This window comes from Hypanus sabinus, unplaced genomic scaffold (assembly GCF_030144855.1).
Source record: "Hypanus sabinus isolate sHypSab1 unplaced genomic scaffold, sHypSab1.hap1 scaffold_833, whole genome shotgun sequence".
Lineage (NCBI taxonomy): Eukaryota > Metazoa > Chordata > Chondrichthyes > Myliobatiformes > Dasyatidae > Hypanus > Hypanus sabinus.
The window spans coordinates 35764-57467 of record NW_026781686.1 but is presented as its reverse complement, the minus strand read 5'-3'; the positions used below and the strand labels follow the sequence as shown (position 1 = coordinate 57467).

The 21704-nt window shown below is 43.6% G+C and overlaps 1 protein-coding gene across 6 annotated transcripts in view; it reads right to left on the bottom strand.

Annotated features, from left to right (window-relative positions):
- Positions 1 to 21704, bottom strand: part of LOC132390290 (NACHT, LRR and PYD domains-containing protein 3-like) — a 45928-nt gene that overhangs the window by 13500 nt on the left and 10724 nt on the right. For 4 of the 6 annotated variants that reach the window (XM_059962904.1, XM_059962903.1, XM_059962905.1 and 1 more), the window contains 5 exons: positions 17382 to 17546; positions 15908 to 16004; positions 12815 to 12981; positions 8610 to 8781; positions 8437 to 8502 (listed from right to left, as the gene is read on the bottom strand). In XM_059962904.1, coding sequence (XP_059818887.1) covers positions 8437 to 8502; positions 8610 to 8781; positions 12815 to 12981; positions 15908 to 15917 — 415 coding nt within the window. In that variant the 5' untranslated portion in view covers positions 15918 to 16004; positions 17382 to 17546. The remainder of the gene's footprint in view (positions 1 to 8436; positions 8503 to 8609; positions 8782 to 12814; positions 12982 to 15907; positions 16005 to 17381; positions 17547 to 21704) is intronic. The other 2 variants (XM_059962909.1, XM_059962906.1) reach the window with 1 other exon arrangement.

Here is a 21704-nt window from a genome sequence, read left to right as displayed (position 1 = left end):
GACTGGTCAAGGACTGCATCTGCAGCTTGTTACCACCCACACTGGACCCCCTACAATTCACCTAGCGACACAACCAATCAACACAATAGCCACTGCTCTGCACACCTCCTTAAACATCTGGAGAAGAGGGATGCTTTTGTGAGAATGATGTTATTAGACTACAGTTCAGCATTCAATACCACCATTCCCTCCAGGCTTGACAAGAAGCTCAGAGACTTTGGCCTTCACCCTGCCTTGTGCAGCTGGGTCCTGGACTTCCTGTCAGATCACCAGCAAGTGGTAAGAGTGGGCTCCCTCACCTCTGCCCCTCTGACCCTCAACACAGGAGCCCCTCAGGGCTGTGTCCTAAGCTCCCTCCTTTACTCTCTGTATGCGCATGACTGTGTCGCTACCCACAGCTCCAATCTGCTAATTAAATTTGCTGAGGATACTATATTTATTGGCCAAATCTCAAATAATAACGAGGCAGCCTACACAGAACAATTCACCACCCTGACACAGTGTTGACAAGAAAACAACTTCTCCCTCAATGTCGCAAAAACAAAGGAGCTGGATGCAATGTCGCAAAGACAAGAGGAATGGAGACGGGCTAACCCCTATTGACATCAATGGATCTGGGGTTGAGAGAGTGAACAGCTTCAAGTTCCTCGGCGTTCACATCACTGAGGATCTCACGTAGACTGTCCACATCAATTGTGTTGTGAAAAAAGGCACAATAGCACCTCTTTCACCTCAGATAGAACCATAGAACCATAGAACATTACAGCACAGAAACAGGCCTTTCGGCCCTTCTTGGCTGTGCCAAACCATTTTCCTGCTTAGTCCCACTGACCTGCACCTGGCCCATATGCCTCAATACACCTCTCATCCATATACCTGTCCGAGTTTTTCTTAAATGTCAGAAGTCAGCCCGCATCCACAACTTCCTCTGGCAGCTCGTTCCACACTCCCACCACTTTCTGCGTGAAGAAGGACCTTCCCCAATGTTTTCCCCCTTCACCCTTAACCCATGACCTCTCGGTTTTTTTTCTCCCCTAGCCTCAGTTGAAAAAGCCTGCTTGTATTCCCTCTATCTATACCCATCATAATTTTATACACCTCTATCAAATCACCTCTCATTCTCCTACATGCCAGGGAATAAAGTCCTAATCTATTCAAACTTTCCCTGTAACTCTGTTTCTCAAGTCCCGGCAACATCTTTGTAAACCTGCTCTGCACTCTTTCAACCTTATTAATATCCTTCCTGTAATTAGGTGACCAAAACTGCATACAATACTCCAAATTCGGTCTCACCAATGTCTTATACAATCTCACCATTACATTCCAACTCTTATACTCAGTACTTTGATTTATAAAGGCCAATTTACCAAAAGCTCTCTTTACAACCCTATCTACTAATGACGGCACTTTTAGGGAATTATGTATCTATACTCCCAGATCCCTCTGTTCTACTGCCCTCCTCGTGTCCTAACATTTACCTTGTATGTTCTAACTTGGTTTGACCTTCCAAAGTGCAATACCTCACACTTGTCCGCATTAAACTCCATCTGCCGTTTTTCAGCCCATTCCTCCAACTGGTCCAAATCCCTCTGCAAGCTTTGAAAACTTTCCTCACTGTCCACTACACCTCCAATCTTTGCATCATCAGTGAATTTGCTGATCCAATTTGCCACATTCTCATCCAGATCATTGAGATAGATGACAAATAACAATGGACCCAGCACTGATCCCCGTGGCACATCACTAGTCACAGGCCTCCACTCAGAGTAGCAATCCTCCACTACCACTCTGGCTTCTTCCACAGAGCCAATGTCTAATCCAATTTACTACCTCTCCATGTATACCTAGCGACTGAATCTTCCTAACTAACCTCCAATGCGGGACCTTATCAAAGGCTTTACTGAAGTCCATGTAGACAACATCTACTACCTTTCCTTCATCCACTTTCCGGGTAACCTCCTCGATAAACTCTAATAGATTGGTTAAACATGACCTACCATGCACAAAGCCCTATTGACATTTTCTAATAAGTCCCTGTCTATCCAAATACCTGGAGGTCCTATCTCCATCTAATAATTTACCTACTACCGATGTCAAACTTACCAACCTATAATTTCACGACTTACTTTTTGAGCCTTTTTTAAACAACGGAACTACATGAGATATTCTCCAATCCTCTGGCACCAGATCCATGGATATCGACATAATATTTGTGCCAGGGCCACTGCCATTTCAACATTAATCTCCTTCAAGGTCCGAGGGAATACCCTGTCAGGTCCCGGGGATTTATCTACTCTGATTTGCCTCAAGATAGCAAGCACCTCCTCCTCTTTAATCTGTATAAGTTCCATGATCTCCCTACTTGTTTGTCTTGTTTCCATAGACTCCATTCCAGTTTCTCTCATAAATACAGATGCAAAATAACCATTTAATATCTCTCCCATTTCTTCTGGTTCCATACATAGCCGACAACTCTGATCTTCAAGAGGATCAATTTTATCCCTTACTATCCTTTTGCTTTAAACATACCTGCAGAAGCTCTTCGGATTATCCTTCACCCTGACTGCCAAAGCAACCTCATGTCTTCTTTTAGCCCTCCTGATTTCTTTCTTAAGTATTTTCTTACTCTTTTTATACTCTTCAAGCTTCTTATTTCCTCGCTGTTGCCTATACATGTTATACATCTCTCTCTTCTTCTTTATCAGAGTTCCAATATCCTTTGATAGCCAAGGCTCCTTATTTTTATTCATTTTGCCTTTAACTCTGACAGGAACATACAAACTCTGCACTCTCAAAATTTCTCCTTTGAAGGTCTCCCACTTACCAATCACATCCTTGCCAGAGAACAACCTGTCCCAATCTACGAATTTTAGATCCCTTCTCATTTCTTCAAATTTGGCCCTTTTCAGGTTTAGAACATCAACCCGAGGACCAGATCTATCTTTATCCACGATCAAGTTGAAACTAATGACGTTATGATCACTGGAACGAAAGTGTTCCCCTACACAGACTTCCGTCACCTGCCCTAACTCATTCCTGATAGGAGATCTAATATTGTATCCTCCCTAGTTGGTACATCTATATATTGATTTAGCAAACTTTCCTGAACACATTTTATAAACTCAAACCCATCTAGACATTTAACAGTATGGGAGTCCCAATCAATGTGTGGAAAATTAAAATCCTCTACAATCATAAATTTCTGTCTCCTGCTGTTGTCTGTTATCTCTCAGCTATCTCTTTGCTCCTCCAATTCTCTCTGACTATTGGGTAGCCCATAATACAACCCTATTAATGTGGTCATGCCTTCCTGTTTCTCAGCTCCACCCATATGGCCTCAGTGGACAAGCCATCTAATCTGTCCTGCTGAAGCACTGCTGTAATATTTTCCCTGACAAGCAAAGCCACCACCCACCCTTCATCCTTCTGTCTCTATCACGTCTGAAACATAGGAACCCTGGAACACTGAGCTGCCAGTCCTGCCCCTCCTGTAGCCAAGTTTCAGTAATGGCTATGATGTCATAACTCCATGTGTCAATCCAGGCCCTCAGCTCGTCTGCCTTTCCCACAATACTCCACGCTTTGAAATATACACACCTCAGAAGATTATTACCAGAACACACAACCTTGCTATTTGTGACTTTGCATGAACTAACAACATCATTTATTTTTACCCCCGTTCCACTATCTACTCTGGCACGCTGGTTCCCATCTAGTTTAAACCCTCCCCAATAAAACTAGCAAACCTCCCTGCAAGTATATTGGTGTCCTTGTAGTTCATGTGTAACCCGTCTCTCTTGTACAGGTCCCACCTGCCCCTGAAGAGGTCCCGATGATCTAGAAATCTGAAACCCTGCCCCCTACACCAGTTTCTCAGCCACGTGTTCATCTGCCAGAGCATCGCACTCTTACCCTCACTGGCACGTGGCACAGGCAGCAATCCGGAGATTACTACCCTCTACGTCCTGTTTTTCAACTTCCTACCAAGCTCTCTGTCCTCACTCTTCAGGACATCCTGACTATTTCTACCTATGTCGTTGGTACCGATGTGTACCACGACATCTGGCTGATCAGCCTCCCACCTCAGAATGCTGTGCAGGCGATCAGAGATATCCCTGACCATGGCACCCTGGAGGCAACAAACCATCCGGGAGTCTCTGTCACAACCATAAATCGTTAAGGTTGTTGAGGACGTTTGGGATGGGCCCCTAAATGCTAACGATTTTCTATAAGGGCACAATTTTGTGCATCCTGACTGGCTGCATCACTGCATTGTATGGGAACTGTACTTCTCTCAATCGCAGGTCTCTGCAGAGAGTGGTGCGGACAGCCCAGTGCATCTGTAGGTGTGATCTTGCTACTACTAAGGTCATTTCAGTGACGGGGTAAAAAGCGCCCGAAGGATCATTCTGGACCTAAGTGTCACCAAGCACAAATTGTTCCAGCTGCTACCATCTGGGAAACGGTACCGCAGCGTAAAAGCCAGGACCAACAGACTCCGCGACAGCTTCTTCCACCAGGCAGTCAGGCTGACTAATTCACGCTGATACAATTCCATTTCCACAATTGTATACATAAATACAGACTCACTGCACACACTTTACCGTAATCGTGCTGCTGGAACAGAAAAACAATTTTCACTACATGTGTCCATGATATTAACCCTGATCCTGAAAATTTTTATCTGGCTGTTGTCTCATTTTTTCAGATCTGTTATTCATCATCCTCAGACTGTCCTCGTTCATATCAATCTGAGTGCACTCCAGTGCACATGGTGTTTTCCAGAAATTGCTATTTAAGTTCTTATTGTTTTGTATGTTTTCCAGATCTGTTTCAGACCAGGGTATTTTACCAAAATTATACGTCAATATGGGCACAGTGAGCGTTTACTACCTTCGTTATATTTTTACTGTTCAGCTCTGTTTGGCAGATTTTCTTGATCCTTGATGTAAATTCAAAGTTTGTTCAGCCTTGCAGTAAATTCAGATTTTCTTCAGCCTTGAAGTAAATTTTGTTGGAAGGTTTTCCTTTATCACACGATGATCTATTTTCTTTGCTTATTGATATCCTAAATATACGTTTCATATTCTGTTGCATTGCATCCCGATGCTCTGTTTGATATTCTACCGGCTCTATTGCACCTTTCTTTATGTTTAATCATGTTCTGTACTTTCCTTGTCTAAAGTTCATGTTTTTATATTTGGAAATTAGTTCCATTATTTGAATTGTTTGTTTCAGCTTTACTGATGCAAGAGCAAATAATTTCAAATCATCAATGTATAGCTGTGTCAAGGTATAATTCGTATTTTTTTCTGATTTTTGTCTGTTTCAGTAAATTATGAGTGGGCTTAAAGCTGGACAAAACCATAGTGGGCTTAGTGAGTCGCCGTGGAAAATCCCTCCATTTATTTGGATAGTGGTCGTTGTTCCTCTGTGGTTGTTAATAGGACGATTATTTTATGCGAATGCTTCATCAGTTGTAGAAATTTCACAAGCATTGTATGAATTTTATATATATTTGGAACTTCTCAAAACACACGAGGAACAGAATCTGATTTTTTTTTGATTGATAATATAACAGTGAAAGTTTTCTGCTTTCCACAGGGTTTGAAATAGAATAGATAATCTGTTATCTGTTGTTCAAACCCGAACAGCATTCTGTCTGCTCTCCTGTGAGTATATTGTGGTTACCTAAGTTGTTATCTGAGTTGTTATTAGTTACAAGACGTAAGATGCTATAATTTTAGATATAAAATTGTCTTATTATTATTAAGAGCCAATAATAATAGTAGGTGACCATTTAGTAGTCTTATAAATGCAGAATAAAGCTGTCGTTGAGACTGGTGGTACATCCCTTCAGCCTTTTATATGTTCTCCCCCATGGGAGTATGACCGAGAGGATGAATGAGGTGGTTTTGGGTTCAGTAGCAAGGCTTTGGTTCGGGTTTGTGTCTTGCCAGCTTGATTGAGTTCCTCCAGGAGGTGACAAAGGAGATTGATGAAGTTACATGTGGATATTGTCTACTTGTATATTGGTATAGTGTTTGACAAAGTCCCATATGGGAGGCTCATACAGAATATTAACATGCTTGAGAACTGTGGGGAATTGTCCTGGCTGCCGGGGACACAAAATTGGAGAAATGTCTTGGCTGGTGGGTGGTGAATTTGTGCAATTATTGTCATAGACGGCTGAGGAAGTCACTTGATTGGATATATTTAAAATGCAGGTCGACCTGTTCCTGATTAGGAAGAGTGTCAACGTTTACTGGGATAATGGGGTAGAGAGTAATTGAAGAGCAAATTCACTGAGCTGAATGGCAAAATTCTGCTGCGAGGTGTTATGGTTTTAGGGAGCATCTGGAGTAGTGTGTTCACTTCTGATTGTCCAGCTCTTGGAAGGATTGGAGAGGGTGCAGAACAGGTTCATCAGGATGTCGCCTGGATTCGGTGACATGTGCTACAAGTAGAAGTTTGATAAACTTGGTTTGTTTATTCTGGTGGTAGAATAGAGATCTGACAGAGGTGTACAACTTTGAGGGGTAAGAGTTCGGGTCATCAGCCTGTATTTTGTTTGTTTATTTTTACGTAAGACTGGTGTCTAATACCAGAGGGCATTTGGTTAAGGTGAGATGGGGTAAATTTACAGCAATTGTGGGTAGTTTTTTAGCAGACTTGTGTGTGCCTGGAATTTACTGTCTGTGTCAACATGGCTTTGTGAAGGGTAGGTCGTGCCTCACGAGGCTAATTGGGTTTTTTAAAGCGGTAACAAAAAGCAATTGACAGAGGTACGGTTGTAGATGTGGTCTACATGGATTTTAGCAAGGCATTTGACAAGGTCCCTCATGACAGACTCATCCAGAAAATCCTGAGGCACGGGATAAGTGGAAACTTGGCTGTTTGGATAAATAATTGGCTTACAGGAAGAAAGCAGAGGGTAGTTGTGGAAGGAAAGTATTCTGCCTGGAGGTCGGTGACTAGTGGAGTGCCGCAGTGATCTGTCCTGGGACCCCTGCTATTTGTGATTTTTATAAATGACCTGGATGTAGAGGTGGAAGAATGGGTGAGTGAATTTGTGGATGACATGAAGGTTGGAGGAGTTGTGGATGGAGCTGTAGGTTGTCGAAGGTTACAAGAGGATATAGACAGGGTGCAGATTTGGGCAGAAAAGTGGCAGATGGGATTCAATCCGGATAAGTGTGAGGTGATGCATTTTGTAAGGACAAACCAGAATGTTGACTACAAGTTTAACCGTTGTTTATTTAAGAGTGTGGATGAACAGAGGGACCTTGGAGTTCAAATCCTTACATCCCTTAAGGTCGCTGCACAGGTTGATAGGATGGTTAAGAACTCCCATGGGATGCTAGGGTTCATTAATAGGGGGATTGAGTTCAAGAGTAGAGAGGCCAATTTGCAAATCTACAAATCTCTGGTGAGACCGCACTTAGAGTATTGTGTTCAATTCCGGTCACCTCATTATAGGAAGGATGTGGAAGCTATGGAGAGGGTGCAGAGGAGTTTTACCAGGATGTTGCCTGGTTTGGAGAACAAGTCATGTGAAGCAAGGTTAGCAGAGCTGGGACTTTTCTCTTTGGAGCGTAGAAGGATGAGAGGGCACTTGATCGAGGTCTAAAAAATTATGAGAGGCATAGATAGGGTGGATTGCTGGAACCTGTTTCCCAGGGCACCAATAGCAAACACTAGAGGGCATATGTACAAAGTTAAGGGAGGGAAGTTTAGCGGAGACATCAGGGGTAAATTTTTTACAGAGGGCTGTGGGTGCCTGGAACAACTTGCCAGGGATGGTGGTGGAGGCTAAAATATTAAGTGTATTTAAGAACCTCTTGGACAGGCACATGGATGAAAGAAAAATAGAGGGTCACGTGATACTGTGGGTCAATAATATAAGAAAGGATACCAAAGTTCTTTTTTTTTCTTTCCCGGAAATATAAAGAGTGAAAAAAAGGGAGAGGGTCGATATCGGACCACTGGAAACTGCTCTTGTAGTTGCAGTAACGGGTGAAAAGGAAATGCCAGACAAACGCTGTGCGCGTCACTGGCAGAATTCCAAAAGGTAAAGAAAATCAGCGAACAGAATTGCATGTAGAGCTATTACAAAGGAAAATGGGCTTGGAAGATGAAAGGTCTGAAGATAGAAAAGTCACCTGGACTGGGTCATACAGTGTATCAGGAGCCTGCCTGGGGTGTGTTGGGATTCCCAGAGCGTGAGGACCTGCAGTGAAGGCTTCATCAGAACCAACAGCTGGATTAATAGAAAAATATATTGTAGAATATTCAGGCTGCAAAGAGAGATTCTTTGAATTGTTACTTGAATCCAGAGATCAGAGAATAATTAATGGCGAATTTTGATTCCCAGGTTTTGCCAAGTCACAGACCAACATTTGAGATGTTGTTTGAACTGTGCATTTGATCACTCACCTATCAGCTGAGTGGGTAATTCAGATAAACCTTGGCCAATGTTCATGTATTCCTGTGGATCAGGACCTGTTTAAACATGAAAATAAATCCATGGAAACATAGCTAAAATAATTAAAATAACTAAAATGTTTATCTCAATGTGCCTTTGTGTTCAGAGCGTGGTTTTAACATACCGAGTTCCTGTATTTCCCTCAGTATTCTGTCCAACTTCGGTAACTCAGTCCTCCACATCAGAAAGGATTCCCACATCGCCCTCCGGGCCCGGGAGCCTTTGCCATTCACCAAACTGAGGAAGAGTCTGGAACTCTCTGCCCGGTTTCCCTTCTCTGTCAGCTCAGTGACTTTCTAGAAAAGGGAACAATGGACTTATTGTGGAGCAGACAGACAGACATGGAGAATGTGCAGGAAAGTATCTGTTCATGGCACCAGTAGCTTCAGAACAGATGCAGTCACTGGTCTGCTCCTCATCCTCTCTGGGTTCAGTCATAAACAGAGAAACAGTAACTGAAGGAAATTCTAAATCAATATTGTCTAAGCATAAGGATTTACTGACACCCTGCAGTAGATGCAATGTGATTACTTTCCTTGATCTGTCAATGTGCAGCATTACATCAACAAGATGTGACAACAAGAACGGAAGAGAGGAGAGAGAGAGAGCAAAATCAAATGGATGGCGGGCATCACTGAATCGTGGCTGACAAAAGTTTATCATTGGGTGCTTGTCCAAGGATAAATATTGAATCGATAGGATACACAGGTAGGTGTAAGTGTTGGGTCGAAGCTGCTGTCATTAAAAATGAAAAGTCCTGAGAAAGAGGTGATATCGGATTAGACGACGTGGATGTTAAGAAACTGCGTAGGTAAAATGACCCTGATGGAAATTATATACAGGCATGTTGACAGGAGCCAGGATGTGGGCCACAAATTACAAAGGGGGAGAGAAGAGGCATGCAAGAAGGTCAATGCTAAAATTGTCACAGGGAGATTCAATATCCAGATAGCATTGGAAAATCAGGACGGTGATGAAGCTCAAGTGAGGGAATTTATAGAATGCCTATGAGATGGCTTTTGAAAGAAGCCTATGGTTGAGCCCAATATAGGAAAGACGGATCTGGAGTCTGTGTTGTGTATTGCACCAGATTTGATTAGGGAGCTTCAGCTAAATAAACCCTTAAGAGGCAGTGATCATAAAATAGCAGAACTCAGCCAGCAGGTTGAAAGGGAAAAAGTAAAGTTAGAGGTATCAGTGCTATAGTAGAATAAATGAATTACCTCGTCATGAGAGAGGAGCTGGGCAATAATAAATTCGAAAATGACACTAACTGGGACAATGGCAGAGCAGGAATGGCTGAAGTTTCTCGGAGGACAAACAATCACAATGATGAAGAATTATTCTAAAGGGAGGATGATCAACCGTGGCTGACGAGGTAGTCAAAACAGCACAAAACCAAAGGAGAGGGCACAGAGTATTACAAAATATAGCAGAAAGCTGGAGGACTGGGATATTTTTTCAAATCAACAGAAGGCAATTCAAAAACCGTAAATAGAGAAAATATGAAATAGGAAGGCAGGCTAGAGAATAATGTAAAATAGCTTACCAAAACGTCCGTCTGATGTATGAGGATTGAAAGAGAGGAGTGTGGATATTGGACCACTGGAAAATGACAGTGGAGAGGTACTGTCAGGGGACAAGGAAATGCCGGAAGGTATTGGTCAGCATTTTGCGTCAGTCCTCACTGTAAAAACACTAGAACGTGCCAGATATTTGAGAATGTCCGGTGGCAGAAGCGAGTTTGTTTGCAATTATTGAGAAGGCGCTCAGAAAGCTGAAAGTTCTGAAGATAGATGAGTCCAGATGAACTCACCCGATTGCTTCTGAAAGAGGAGGATGAAGAGATTATGGAGACATTAGTAACGATAGCTCAAGAATCACTAGATTTTGGAATGGTTCCGGAGGACTGATCATTTTAAACTATAGGCCAGTTAGTCTGATCAGCGTTTGGGAAGATGTCAGCAGTCGATAATTGAGGAAAAGGTTTCGGGGTATTTGGACGCACATGATAAGAAAAAGGCCAACATCCATGGAAGGGAATCCTGCCTGACAGAACTGTTGGAATTTTTTCAGAGAACAGCATGCTGGGTCGACAACAGAGAGTCAGTGCAAGTTGTTTACTTGGACTTCCCGAAGACCTTTGACCAGGTGTCCCACATAGACCGATGAAAAAATGGACACATCAGTGGCATCTGGCATGTAGTATAGTGAGGTACATGGCCAAATACTTTAACAGAAATAATGAAGACGTAGACTATTTTTGAATCTGGGAGAAAATTCAGAAATTGGATTTGTAAAGAGTCTCTGGAGACCTGGTGCAGGATTCCGTGCAGTTTGAGTCGGTGTTAGGAAAGGCAAACACAAAGCCGGCATTCACTTCGAGAGGATCAGAATATAAGAACAAGCACTGGCCAGACCACACTCGCATATTTTGATCTCCTGATCAGAGAAAATATGTGATGGCATTGTGAAAAATCCAGGGAGGAATCTAAACTAACAGAACCAGTGATATTAAGCCAGATATTGATGGGAGTGGATCCCGATGAACCTGTACTGGCCGGAGTGTGGAAGGATGAGTGGGAATCTAATTGCAACCTGTGGAATATCGAAAGGCATTGAGAGGACGTGGAGATGATGTTTCTAAGTGGGGGAGTCTAGAACCAGACGGAACAGCCGCAGATTAGAGGGACGTCCATTTAGAACAGAAATGAGGATATTTATTTAGCCGAGGAGTAGTGAAACTGCAGAATCCATTGGAACTGACAGCTGTGGAGACCAGGTCATTGAGTATATTTAAATCAGAGGCTGGTACCTCCTTGACTAGTCTGGTCAGCAAAGTTCACTGGGAGAAGGCAGGAGAATGGGGTTGAGAGGGATAGTACATCACCCATGATGTAATGGCGGAGCAGAATAGATGGGCCTAATGGCCAATTGTGCTCTGATGCCTTATGGTCTCATGATGTGTAAAGGCAAAAGAAGATCAAGAAATGTCAGTGCGGCTATCTTATAATGGAGATGGTTACTGCCTGGCACTCATACCGTAAAATGGTAATGACTTCCTGAATGCAGGCATGGGTTTCCTGATTAACTGAGGAATTATGAATTAAATATTGAATAGTCTTCAAGCAACATACACCTATGATGGAATTATATAAACAACTGAATATGGATGGGCTTAGGACATTGTTCTGAGAAATAAGAGAGGCAGCGTTTAAGGGGAAGCACAACATTGTGGGCCAAAGGGCCTGTACTGTACTGTGTTCTATGTTCTATGTTCTGTGTCCCGGATTTGTATGATTGATCTCCGAGAACAGATATCAGTAGGGAATAATGGAATTATGAAATTATGGAACAAATCAGCATAATTCCCTGATGGCCCACTGCACTATAAAGTAATCTCTCAGTTTCACTGCTACCAGGTCTGAGGAGGTACAGTTGTGAAAGAAATTTAACCAGTAAAGCAGACGTCTCCAGATGATGAATTTATAGATCAGCATCATATTTACAGATTCTTGCCTTTGGATAATGCCTGTGTGATTCATTACAGACAGAGCCATGAATCCCAACGAGAACAGAGTTACTCACGGGTATAACACACTTGATTTTCTAATATCACTCATGACTGAATAGGTCAGATCTAGGAGAAGACAATCATTGTTTTTGAGCTCCAAGTAGAGTGACCTGAAATGGTGTGTCCCTGTCTCTCATTAGACAGATATTCAGCAAGTTAGCAGATTTTTTTTTGTTTGCCCCTTCCCTTTCAGGAAATCCTATTGATCTTCTTCCCTTTCAGGACAACCTGTTGATTTTTTGGGATCATGAGATGTCAGCTAGTCACCAGGCCTGTTTCTGTACTGTGCTTTGCTGTGACTATGACAAGTCAGCCACACATTGTTTGGGAACTCACGGAGCCAAGACAAGCTGTGGTTAGCTGGTTTCCCTCCCTCAGGTACCGCAGTGAAGCCGGTTGGCCCAATTGACAGTTTAATACTCATCCTGGATTAATGAGATGAGGTGAAGCTACCCGACGGTTCAGCCAAGATTTGAAATTAGTTTCAGACCGGATGCCTTTTGGAAGTCCAGATATGCAGCCACTGCTCTTACTTCACACTGATAAATACAGCAGGTGATACAGGAAAAGGTGATGCTAAACCTGCAGTTCCCAGTGCTCCCCACCTTAAAAACTGAAACCAGATCTGCGAGAGACAAGTCAGAGATCAAAGTCTCCATTCCCAAGTTGATCTCCTAAAACTTGCAGGAGATTAATGTTGATCACTATTCCCTCTGATACCAGCAGATCAGTGACAATACACGAACTGCACTCACCTCATTTTCTTCTCTACTGAAGTGTCCCTCCTTTGTCAACATCCAACCCAGTCTCTCAACCTTTTCTTCAATTGCTTGTTTGAGTCTGTCCCTGTAGAACTTTGTCAGTTGGTACAGTCGATATTCCTCCCCCTGTGCCAGGAGGTCGGAGATTGTAAACTCTGGCTCTGTGAATATAAAAAGGAAAATGTAGGCTTGAACTCAGATATCCCTCGTCTCCACCACTCTCACCCAACTCAACAAAAAAAAAACCGTGTCTTGAACCTGCCTCCAGTTACAGAATTGGATTAATCCTCCATCTCCAACACCATCACACTGAGCACGGAGTCCCCCTACGGCTGTGTGCACAGACCACTTCTGTTCACTCTGCTGACCCACGACTGTGCTGCAACACACAGCAAGAACGACGAGTCAGCTTACAGAGAGGAGGTGCAGCAGCTAACGGACTGGTGCAGAGCCAGCAGCCTGGCTCTGAATGTGAACAAAAAAAATTTCTTCGTGTTCATCCAGCAGAGAATCTCACCTGGTCCCTCAACACCAGCTCCATAGCAAAGAAAGCCCAGCAGTGTCTCCACTTTCTGTGAAGGCTGAGGAAAGTCCATCTCCCACTCCCCATCCTCATCACATTCTACAGGGGTTGTATTGAGAGCATCCTGAGCAGCTGCACCACTGCCTGGTTCGGAAATTGCACCGTCTCCGATCGCAAGACTCTGCAGCGTATAGTGAGGTCAGCTGAGAAGACCATCGGGGTCTCTCTTCCCACCATCACGGACATTTACACCACACGCTGCATCCGTAAGGCCAGCAGCATTATAAAGGATCCATGCACCCCTCAAACAATCTCTTCTCGCTCCTGCCATCTGGGAAAAGGCACCGAAGCATTCGGGATCTCACCGACAGACTATGTAACAGTTTCTTCACCCAAGCTATCAGAATCCACAATACTCAGAGCCTGGCATGACACCGTGTTGCCCTATTGTCCTGTTTATTATTTATTGTAATGCCTGCACTGTTTTGTGCACTTTATGCAGTCCTAGATTTGTGTCTCGTTTAGTGTAGCTGTTGCGTGATTTTTTTTTTCTTTTCCTCTGTGTTGTGACCAGATTTGGAGTGGAACTGTGCTGGTTAATGTGAACCGTACATCCTGTCAGGTGATCATCCCGATAAGCCGGTGACCGGACACATTTACACCCAGTAAAATAGCAGGATCGGCACAGTAATACTAATCACAGCAGTTGAACGCACGGATGACCACGGGATCGTAATGCACCGGTGTCCGGTGATACTGGGAAATATCACTGTGATTATCTTCCACAAAATAAAATCTCCCTCGGTCACTAACTGTCCAGTAGTCTGTGTCACACAAAGACCAGCAACGGGAATACACATGGTCCAGTCTGCTGGATCACACATTCTCCAGTTGCTTTGTCACACGAGGGGCTGGAGACTGGACAAGGGAACTGGAGTTGCTTTCTCCAGTCCCCTTGGTCACAGACTGACCATTCCCTTGAGACGCACGTCGTCCGGTCCCCTGGGTCGCAGGCTGACCATTCCCTTGCAATCTATGCTGACATGCTCCCCTGGTTGCCATCTTCTCCCCCACCTGCTGATCATCATGTAACAACTATGCATGTCATTGGCAAAGTCTTGGTTAGAGAGCTTTGTGTGTAGTTGCAGTTGCTAATCTATAGGATGGAGGTGATGAAGCTGGAAAGTGTGAAGTGAAGAATGAACTCTACGGTACTGGGCTAGGGTGTTGTTTTTTGTGTTATATGGTTGGGCTGGGACAGCTTGGCCTGGAGCTCAGGAGCTTGAAGGGTGATCTTACACACTTACACACACACACACACACACACAGACAGACACACACACACACACACACACACACACACACACACACACACACACACACACACACACGCACACACACACACACACACACACACACACACACACATCAGGGGTGCAGATAGGCTAGATAGTCACAGTCCTTTTGCCCGGGTAAAGGAGTCTGAGACTCAAGGGCAGAGATTTAAAAGGGACCAAAGGGGCATTTTTTCACGTGGTGGCTAATGGGTATAAATTACATGCATGCGGAGGAGGCCGCAAACACAAATAAAATTACAAAATTGAGAGCATGTGGGCAGGAAAAATGGGAGATACTAGGGAAATTTGGGAAAATGGCAGGAAAATGGGACATTTAGATCAGCATGAATTATATGGGCCAGAGGACCCGTTTCCAGGCTGGAGCATCGTTTCTATTCCAGCTGGAATCTCAGATTTGAGCACAATCACAATGTCTACAGGTGACACAGACATTTGGTCATTGGTTATGCCGGGTTTCCCAGCCAAGATCCTGGGAATTTAAATTCAGGTAGAAGATCATATCAAGAGGGAAATATTCAGAAACTCAGGTTCACCATTTCTCCACAGCCCAGACATTCACTGGGGTGTTAAAACTCCGAAGCAGACCACAAATGTATCTACAATGAGCTGCCTCCTGATCCTCAGCCATTCCCAGCACCGGCAATGATCTCCGCTCCGCTACAGAAAACAGATTTCGGTGACACCCCTCCTCCTTTGCGTAGCAGGCAAGAAAAACCAGGGGGAGTTGGTATATTTCCTTCCAAAACCTGAAATACTGTGTTATCATAGAATCTCTGAAATACTGGAAATGCTCCTTTCATCTCGTTCTGAATTTTATAAATGAAAGTTGAAGATGTCTTGCATATCAGGGCCTGTCTGGAGGTGAAATGGACCCTGACCCTGAATATTTACATAAACCACGAGATCGCTGTCACATTCCTGTCTGTGTTTCACTCACGACCACCTGATTCAGGAGTCCCTGCTCCTTTCACTCAGCTGAAGGTTTGTATGATGAGCGGAGTGATTCGACCATTACTGGTGTCAGGTCCCTGCGCTGGAACTGTTGGGTTGATCAATTACTCAAGGCCGCTTTACCAGTGGGATAAATGACACTGCTGGATGAAACTTTTCTATGCGCTCTTAACACCCCTGTCAGGTTTTTTTTTCATCTGAACTATTCTGTACAAACGCAACAAAAGTTTAATTCGAAGATCCCTGTGATCATACCTTTGTCCATTCTGATTCTGACTGACGATTGTTGATTGTCGACGTCTTGTTTACACTTTGGTCGCTCTGCAGGACAGCTCCACCTGCTGGTGAGGCTCTAAATTTCACAACAAGCAGACAGTGAGTCAGAGAGTACGACTACTTTACAAATATGACAGTATTTCCATCCGCTGTAGCATTTGGCATGGGGACCAAACATTCACTGTTAGTAACCACTGCAGCACTATATTTGTCCACCAATACCTGGCACATCTACTGACAGAGTTGCAGAGCAATAAAATCCAAATTCAGAGCGTTCAACCCAACGAGACAACGACCACAGTGCCCACTGAGATGGTCACAATTTCCTGTGATGGGGCCATCTCCCTTCTGGCCTCTTCACTCCATCTGCACACCCCAAACTCATTTTGAATTATGCAACTGTACCTGCCTCATCCACTTCCTCTGGCTGTTTCCTCCACATGATCCCCAGCATCTGCATGAATCCACTGCTGATCAGATTGGGTTTGCAATCTCTTTACCAGCCCCTGTCCATTTAGGTGCTACGATAATCTTCTCTGTGAACAACGACTACTAATGTTGTGCATTCTGCGAACTTACCAGTCAAGTAATTCTTGTGCAACCGCATCCAAATCATTGCTATAAAATAACGAATATCAAAGGTCCCAACTTGTAGTCCCACGGCACACCGCTAATTACTCGCCTCCATTGTGAGGAGAAATCTTCAACCACCACTCTTTGCTTGCTACCTTGAAGCTAATTTTGAATACATCCAATTTGCTCTCTCCGGACAGCATGGGACCTGATCATCGAGACCAAGCTGCCATGTGACACTTTGTCAAGGGCTTTACTGAAGTCCCATGCACAACATCCATGGGAACATAACTTTGAATTTCCACCTCTGCTTAATGTCACCTTCACAGGTTCTGACAATGTAATTAGCAGAAAAGTACTTGATGAGGCCAAGGTATGTCGATGTAAATTATGGGTTGCCATGTGTTAGTTAGGACTGAATAAAATGCAGTGTTGGGATATTTTCCTTTATAAATGGTCTGTTCTCTGCAGAAGCCTACGCGACGATATATTCGAGGGTAAGTATATCACTGCAGATAGCAATAGCCAATGGGATCAAGGGCATCTTGCTGCAGTTCATGGTAATTCCACATTTCTACAATCACTACAACACGACACACTTGGGGCTTCTTATAAAGGGATGAAATTGTCAATGCATTTTAAGCTGATTATAACGTAACAAGGAAACATCAGAACTAACCAAAAGCTTCTTCAGATGATGCAGCACCTTCAAATGAGCAAACACTCAGAGAATGTGAGTGACTTTAAAGAGCTGGGCTTCTGAAAGCAGACTTGGGGTGATTGCAACTTGCTCTGACCGAGGCATTCCACCTATTTCGTACCTTCCTTTGTAAAGATATGTAATGTTTGCAGGACCAGTGTTCGAGTGAATGAGACTCACCAAACGTTCTCCTGACTGAATCAATGGAAACTCTGAGTCAGAGGGTTCTCTTCAGTTGGTACTCTCAGTCCTTGGGCTGGTTCGCTTGTCGCTGTTCCCTCGTTCTCATTCGTGGCTTTCCAGCTGTCGGCTTTTATTCCAATAAATCTCTCACCGCAGGTCTAACTTTAACCAGAGAGATAATGAAGCACATTAACAATACAAAGGAGAAAAAATATTTCTGCTCAATTTTTTCAAAAGCGAATCTCACTGAAATTTAAACGCTGAAGACAAATAAAAGGATCTCATGGAACAAATCATTAATTTTCCCTCACACGTCACAAATCCTGATGCGGGATACGAAGGACTCATCATTCAGTCATGATAAGAAATCAGAGCAGAATGAAGTGATTCAGTCCATCGAGTCTCCTCCATCATTCAATCATGGTTGATTTTTTTTTTCTCGTCCCAATGCCATATTCCTGCGTCCTCTTATAAAGTGCTGGAAACTCGGTACATCAGATTGCATCTGTGGAACAAGACACTGTGGAAGACCCAGTATCAGAACTGGGATTATCCAGGATGATGCGTGATATTCTGTAAGCTTAATTGCACAATTTGGCCCAGATCGCATCCTTGCTCATACCTATAATGGGGGAGGTACTACACACAGTGTTAAGAAAAGATAGTAAAAGTGATTATCGGGGCATTAATGGGGATCTTTCGAGAAACGAAAACGATAAGCTCTTGAATTTATAGTAAATGGACCGTCTAGTTATTCGCTGCTCAAAATTAGTTCTACATTGTTAAGCACCTGAGCATCATTGCCTTACAGTACGCTCCCACGGACAAGGCAAAATTATTATTAATTTTTCTTGCATTATTCATTACTATTTCCTGGATACCAGAGAGGCTCCCGGTGAAACTGTTTTGTCCACTCTATTGACTTTTAACATCTCCTCTATAACAGGAAGCACGATAATGTACCATATTCAATCGTGATTAATATGCATAGAATGTGGAACGTGGTTCGGTCTCCAATGTTCCATCTAATGACTATTTTTGCAGCTACATGGATCAACCATTGCTCTGAGCTGGAAATTTTCACACAGATTGAGAAAACCACAACATCATAGATGTGTCCTCTTTTGTAAAATGCATCTATGAATATTTTAGGATGAAGACAGACAAGAGAAAAAAAATTCTATTGATTTTAATTACTAATTAAAGGACAGGATAAAAATGCAGTACAACAAAGAAAAACGTTCAGGTTTCATAAACGTTTATCCTGCAGTGTTTACTTCCATCTGCGCTGCAACAAAGGCTCCGTTTGTGGAAGCATTTTGGTTACGCAGACGAAAGGCTAACAATTACACCAGTGCCCAAGAAGAGCAGTGTGAGTTGCATTAATGACTATCATCCATAGCAATAACAGTTACTGTGAGGAAATGCTTTGAGAGGTTTGTGATGGCTAGAATTAGCTCTTCTCTCAGCAAGGACCTGGGCCCACTGTAATTTCCCTGTATCCACAGTAGGTCACAATGCAATCTCATCGGCTCCTCACGCGGCTTTGGATTACCTTGACAATATGAATACTTACATCAGAATGCTGTTTCTCAACCAGAGCTCAGCATGTAATGCAATTATTCCAACAGTTCTGATCAAAAGGCTCGAACCGCTGGGCCTTTCTACCTCCCTCTGCAACCGGATCCTCAATTTCCTTAACGGAAAACCACAATCTGTGCGGTTTGGATGTAACGCCTGCACATCACCATTGATACTGGTGCGCCTCAAGGATATGTGCTTTGCCCACTGCCCTACTCTCTCTGCACCCATGGCTGTGCGGCTTGGCACTGCTCAAGTGCCAGTGACAAATTTGCTCATGACACCACTATTGTTGGCAGATTTTCAGATGGTGAGGGGAAGGCAAACAGGAGCGAGATATATCACCTGGATGAGTGGTGTTGCAGCAACAAACTTGCCCTCAATGTCGGTAAGACCAATGTTCTAATTGTGGACTTCTGAATGGGTAAAATGAGGTCACACTCACACAACAATCATCATTGTTTGGTCAGCAGTGGAAAAGTGAGCAACTTCATGTCCCTGTGTGTCAGCATCTCTGAGGATCTATCCAGGGCCCAGCATATCGATGCAGTTACAAAGAATGCACGGCAGCCGTTATAGTTCATTAGGAGTTTGATGGGATTTGGGATGTGACCAAAGACTAGTGGATTTCTACAGTTGTACCGTAAAAATTGTTCTAACTATCTGCACGTTGCTTCATATGGTAGGGTGGGGGAAGTGATGAAGCTAATGCACAGGATCGAAATACTCTGAGGAAAGTTGTCAATACAGTCAGCTCCATCATGGGCAGTAGCCTTCGTAGCATCCAGGACATCGTCATGGAGCGATGCCTCAAATTGGCGGCATCAGTCATAAGGGATCTGCTTCACCAAGGAGATGCCCTCTTCTCATTGGTATCACTAGGAAGGTGGTACAGGAGATTGAAGGCACACACTCAACTAGTTCGGAACCACTTCCTTCCCTCTGTCTGAATTGACATGGAACCCATGAACCTACTTCACTGAATTCATTTTTGCAATAATTATTTAACTTTTAGTAACAGATATTTACTGTAATGCAGTTTTTTCTCTACTATTATATATTGCATTGTACTGCTGCCACAAAGCCAACAACATTCACTACGTATGCCTGTGATATGACACATCCTCCTGATGACTCTTCGGGGATTAATTCCGATTGAGTCCATTGGGCTGAAGATCCATTTCCCGTGTTCTTCTCTGTTCCCCATTAGCAAACGGTGCAGCTTGACGGCCAAAGATCACATCCTCATCCCTGGGACAATAACAGCCATCGTGAGCCAGTAATACCGCTGCTCCACTCATCAGTGATGGGAAACCATCTTTATCGTTTCACTTTCCAGAGAGCCGGACTCTGGGCATTGACGATTTGAGGCTGTGTTCACAGGGATATCCCAGGCTTTTTGAAACAGACTCATTCCCACTGCCCTGAGAGGACACTTGCAGTGTGGATGGTCCTGCAGCAGCCCTGGGGTCATCAGATCCTAGACTCAGACAATGGGAACAACACAGATACACAAAGTCTCTACACACCCCCCCCCCCATTTCCTAACTTTTATGGTTCGTTTCTCCCCAGAGCAGTGAAAGTATGATGTGCAAGAATGTTGTTGGTCAGTTATCAGACTGGAACAATGTGACACTTACTGCTCTGGGAGAGAGAACAGTTAATTTACTGAATTAAAAATATATAGTTCAGTACAATGTAGCAAGACATTTGGCAGAGTCCCACCTGGGAGATTAGTCAAGAAGGTTTGGCATTCAGAATGAGGTGGTAAATTGGTTTGGACATTGGTTTTGCGGGAGAAGCCAGTAAGTGGTGGAAGATGGTTTGACTCTCTGACTGGAGACCAGTGACTCGTGGGGTGCAGTGGGGGTCGGTGCTAGGTTCAATGTTGCTTATCATCTCGGTCAATGTTCTGGATGATTTAATTACTGCAATAGTTGTTTTTTGTTCAACAGTAGGTTATTTGCCGAGGTCCGTACTTAATAACTTAGTTTACAGTAACACTGTAGTCAGAGATTTTCTTGTGCACAGACCAGGCAGAAATTGGCCACTCAGCCCATCGAGCCTGCTGCCCCACACAGTGAAATCATGGTGTTCGCTCTGCAATGCCACCTGTCGCTTTCTGTAACTGGTCACCACCCCACCCACAATGTTTGTTATGTATCAAGACCTTGAACAGAATCAACGTCTTTTCTTTTAAAGGACGTCGAGGAAATCAGCTCGAAACACCAACAATAAACACAGTCACGAGAAAAACGACATGCATTCATCTGAAGTCACAAGTTTTGGAAACAGAAGCTGTGTTGACTAAACATCTTTTTGCACACTTGCTTTGGAATCGTAACCCTTGATTCAGGAACTGTTTTTAACCTTGACATGAATTGTGGAGAATCTCAACCGTGCAGACAGGATAATGCAAGAACACAAATACCACAACCGCCAGAAGAGACAAAATAAAGCGAATAACTTCTTCCAACACACACAAAATGCCGGAAGAGCTCAGCAGGCCAGGCAGCATCTGGGAAAGGAGTCTTGCCGAAGGGTTTCGGCCCAAAACGTCATCTGTTCACTCTCTTCCTAGATGCTGTCTGGCCTGCTGAGTTTCTCCAACATTCTGTGTGTGTTGCTCCAGCATCTGCAAATGTTCTCTTGTTTGCAAGTAACCTCTTGATCATTGATCCAAAACACGGGTAACGTGTCAACTGGAAGTAAAGATCAGAAATAAAGAACAGAAGCTGA